This window comes from Glycine max, chromosome 10, assembly GCF_000004515.6.
Source record: "Glycine max cultivar Williams 82 chromosome 10, Glycine_max_v4.0, whole genome shotgun sequence".
NCBI lineage: Eukaryota > Viridiplantae > Streptophyta > Magnoliopsida > Fabales > Fabaceae > Glycine > Glycine max.
In genome coordinates this window covers 31,966,520-31,969,300 of record NC_038246.2, presented here as the reverse complement: position 1 = coordinate 31,969,300, position 2,781 = coordinate 31,966,520, and the positions used below count along the sequence as shown (strand labels likewise).

General features: G+C 32.5%; 1 protein-coding gene across 1 annotated transcript; it reads right to left on the bottom strand.

Moving 5' to 3' along the window:
* Positions 1-206: 206 nt before the first annotated feature.
* On the bottom strand, positions 207-2,460 carry GA2OX3 (gibberellin 2-beta-dioxygenase 3). Its single transcript, XM_003535167.5, has 3 exons — positions 1,911-2,460; positions 1,415-1,772; positions 207-617 (listed from the first exon to the last, which is right to left on the bottom strand). The coding sequence occupies exons 1-3, from the start codon at positions 2,282-2,284 to the stop codon at positions 366-368; spliced, it is 984 nt and encodes a 327-aa protein (XP_003535215.1). The 5' UTR covers positions 2,285-2,460; the 3' UTR covers positions 207-365.
* Between the last annotated feature and the right edge of the window lie 321 nt (positions 2,461-2,781).

The window sequence follows — 2,781 nt, the reverse complement described above, 5'->3', positions numbered from 1 at the left end:
TAACATCAGTTTTTTTAAAAGTCGATGTTAATAAACTAGTTTTAATTATAAGTATGCCACTGCGTTTGTGTTAACATCGGTTTTGTCGAAAACCGATGTTAACCTAACAATGTTAAATGTATAATTTTTAGTAGTGTAAAAGAAAAGATGAATATATTAATGACCATAAATTTACAATTATTCGACTCGAACATGATTCTCTCTAATGAAAAATAATTGTAGTTTTAGACAAAAAAATATAAGGGGGAACAAAAGGAGTAAAGGTAAAAAAAACAAAAATAAAGAAAATGGTTGGCAACCAAATAATTTTCCTTATATATGCTCTCTCTCACAACGAAGAAGTAAATATGATTTTCCATTTCTCCTCACTCACTAGGAAATTTCTCAAAGAGTCTTAGCCTATTATCAGACAACCTTGACTTGAACGTAGCAGTCTTGTATTCCTGCCACGTTAACTCTTTATACAAACTCTCTTCTTCCTTTAGCACGAGTGAAGGTAAAGGAGCAATATTTTCATTCAAGGGTGGTCCTCCAAAGTAGATTATTGAAATTCTTGAAATGGTTGAGTCAGTCAATACCCTATGCTTTACACTTTTAAATCTCCCATTAGTCATCACCTGAAATTTAGACTTTTAATCAGAAAAGAAAAACGAAAGCCCAACAAAAAAAATAGTGAATAGTAACTGAATATATGCAGTGAAAATTCCCAGATGAAAATATACTAGTATTTGTTTTTGGCGCATTCACGTCCACCCATACAGAGGTAAAAAGAGTGACTGAAAAACCACAAATCAATTGCTGGCACATTATGAGGAAAAAGACTGCCTTCTAGGGATATAGAAATAATGTTGTTTCATCCAAAATTTAATTAAAAAATGGACCATTTTCTTGTAAACTGATATTTTATTTAATTTTTTGAGAGAACTGATATTTTATTTAGAGTTCTATTATTCTTTGAATTACATTTTTATAAGATTTTTTATGGTAAATTATTTTTCTGCCCCCCTTGCAATCACATCATATATTATTTCTACAGACTCCAATATACCTTCTTTTATTATTATTTTTCTGGTCACAGCATTTATATAATTATATGTATATTTTTTGTACTCACATTCTTTCATAATTCTTTTTTAATTTCTCTTCTCTCTATTTCGTTCATATTCCTGCCCTATTGTCTATGGACGGACAACATTTTATACTCACAATTTTATCATTTACTTTTCCCAAATGTCACTATATATCCTGCACCAATCCCGTCAATCCTGTCAATTATATTCCATTTTTGGCTTTTTTTATTTGTTTTCTTTCATCTCAGTAATATATATATATATATATATATATATATATATATATATATATATATATATATATATATATATATATATATATTTTCTACTTTCTAGCTATATACCTGCAAGAGGTCACCAACAATGACGAAGAAAGAAGTCTGATCTGGTGGAATTGAAGCCCAAGTTCCATCTCGGAGACAGATTTGTAGTCCGTGACTGTTATTCGATCTCAGTACAGATATTATCTGTGGGTCTGTGTGTTCGCCAAACCCAATTAAATATTGTTCACTCAATGCTTCAAATTCATCAAGCTCTGCACATACGGGGTAGCGATTAACCCTTAATAAGCAATCGCTTCTCTCATCCATTGTAAGCCTACTAAACACATTCCTCGGCTCAACTCCCAACCCATCAGCCATAAGTTCCAACACATCAGAGCACAAATTCTTAACTGCTCCTATATAATCCTCCACAGCAGACCTTTCGAGTATAATAATAATAATAACAAAAAAAATGTGTCAATTTAATTTTATCATTGCTTTTGTTGAAATTTGAAGTAGAAGAGGAAAATGTATATAAAAAAAATAGTTATATTGATTTTAAAACTTTGTTAATTACCTGAAATTTGCTGGGTTTTGCTGAAAAAGGTGAAGTGACTTTGGATCATCAGGGTTAGTGTTGATGAGGAGGTACTCGAGCCAACCTTCATCACCATTGGCTCCAATTTTCCTGCTTCCATAACCACAAGGATCAGGAGGAACCACCTTGTCCTTTTGTGGCTGTGGTTGATGGAAAAATCTAAGGACTTCGTTCTCCAAATTTGTAATCAACTCAAACGCAACGCCATGTTGGACTACCTTAAAGAAACCACACTCTTTGCTGGCCTTGATAATGAGTGACTTGGCCTCGGGGTCCGAGAGATCGACCTCAGGAACCCTAGTGAACATGATAGAAGGTTTGCATGTCTTCACAAGACATGACTCATTAAGCATCACTGTTGTTCTTGGCGGGCCGGTTGATAAAAACCAGAATGAAATTAATTTGTTTTTGTGTATGGCTGATCTCGGTTTAAATTCTGAATATATACTTGTGTAAGAATAACTTTAATATTGTAATCAATATTTTTATAGACTCAAATAAAATTACCTTAATCGAAGAAAAATAAATTAAGAAAAGTGTATATATGCGTGTGATGGAGAGAGAAGACTAATTGATGAGAGGAGTGTGATGAGTTGGGGTTTAAATAGGGAAATGGGGCTGATGACTAATGCTAATGCATGAAGGTTGAGGAAATTATGAGAGGCGCGCGACACGAACTATAGACATAGACATCTGCACTTCGTGGCATTTACACCATCCACCGAGACATGTAGCTTTTGGGTCCCCAGTCTTCTTTTTGTTTTTAGATTTTCAAAGCTATATAAATAGTTATATATAATTAAATATATATATATATATATTAAAATGATTATAATTATTGATATTTTTG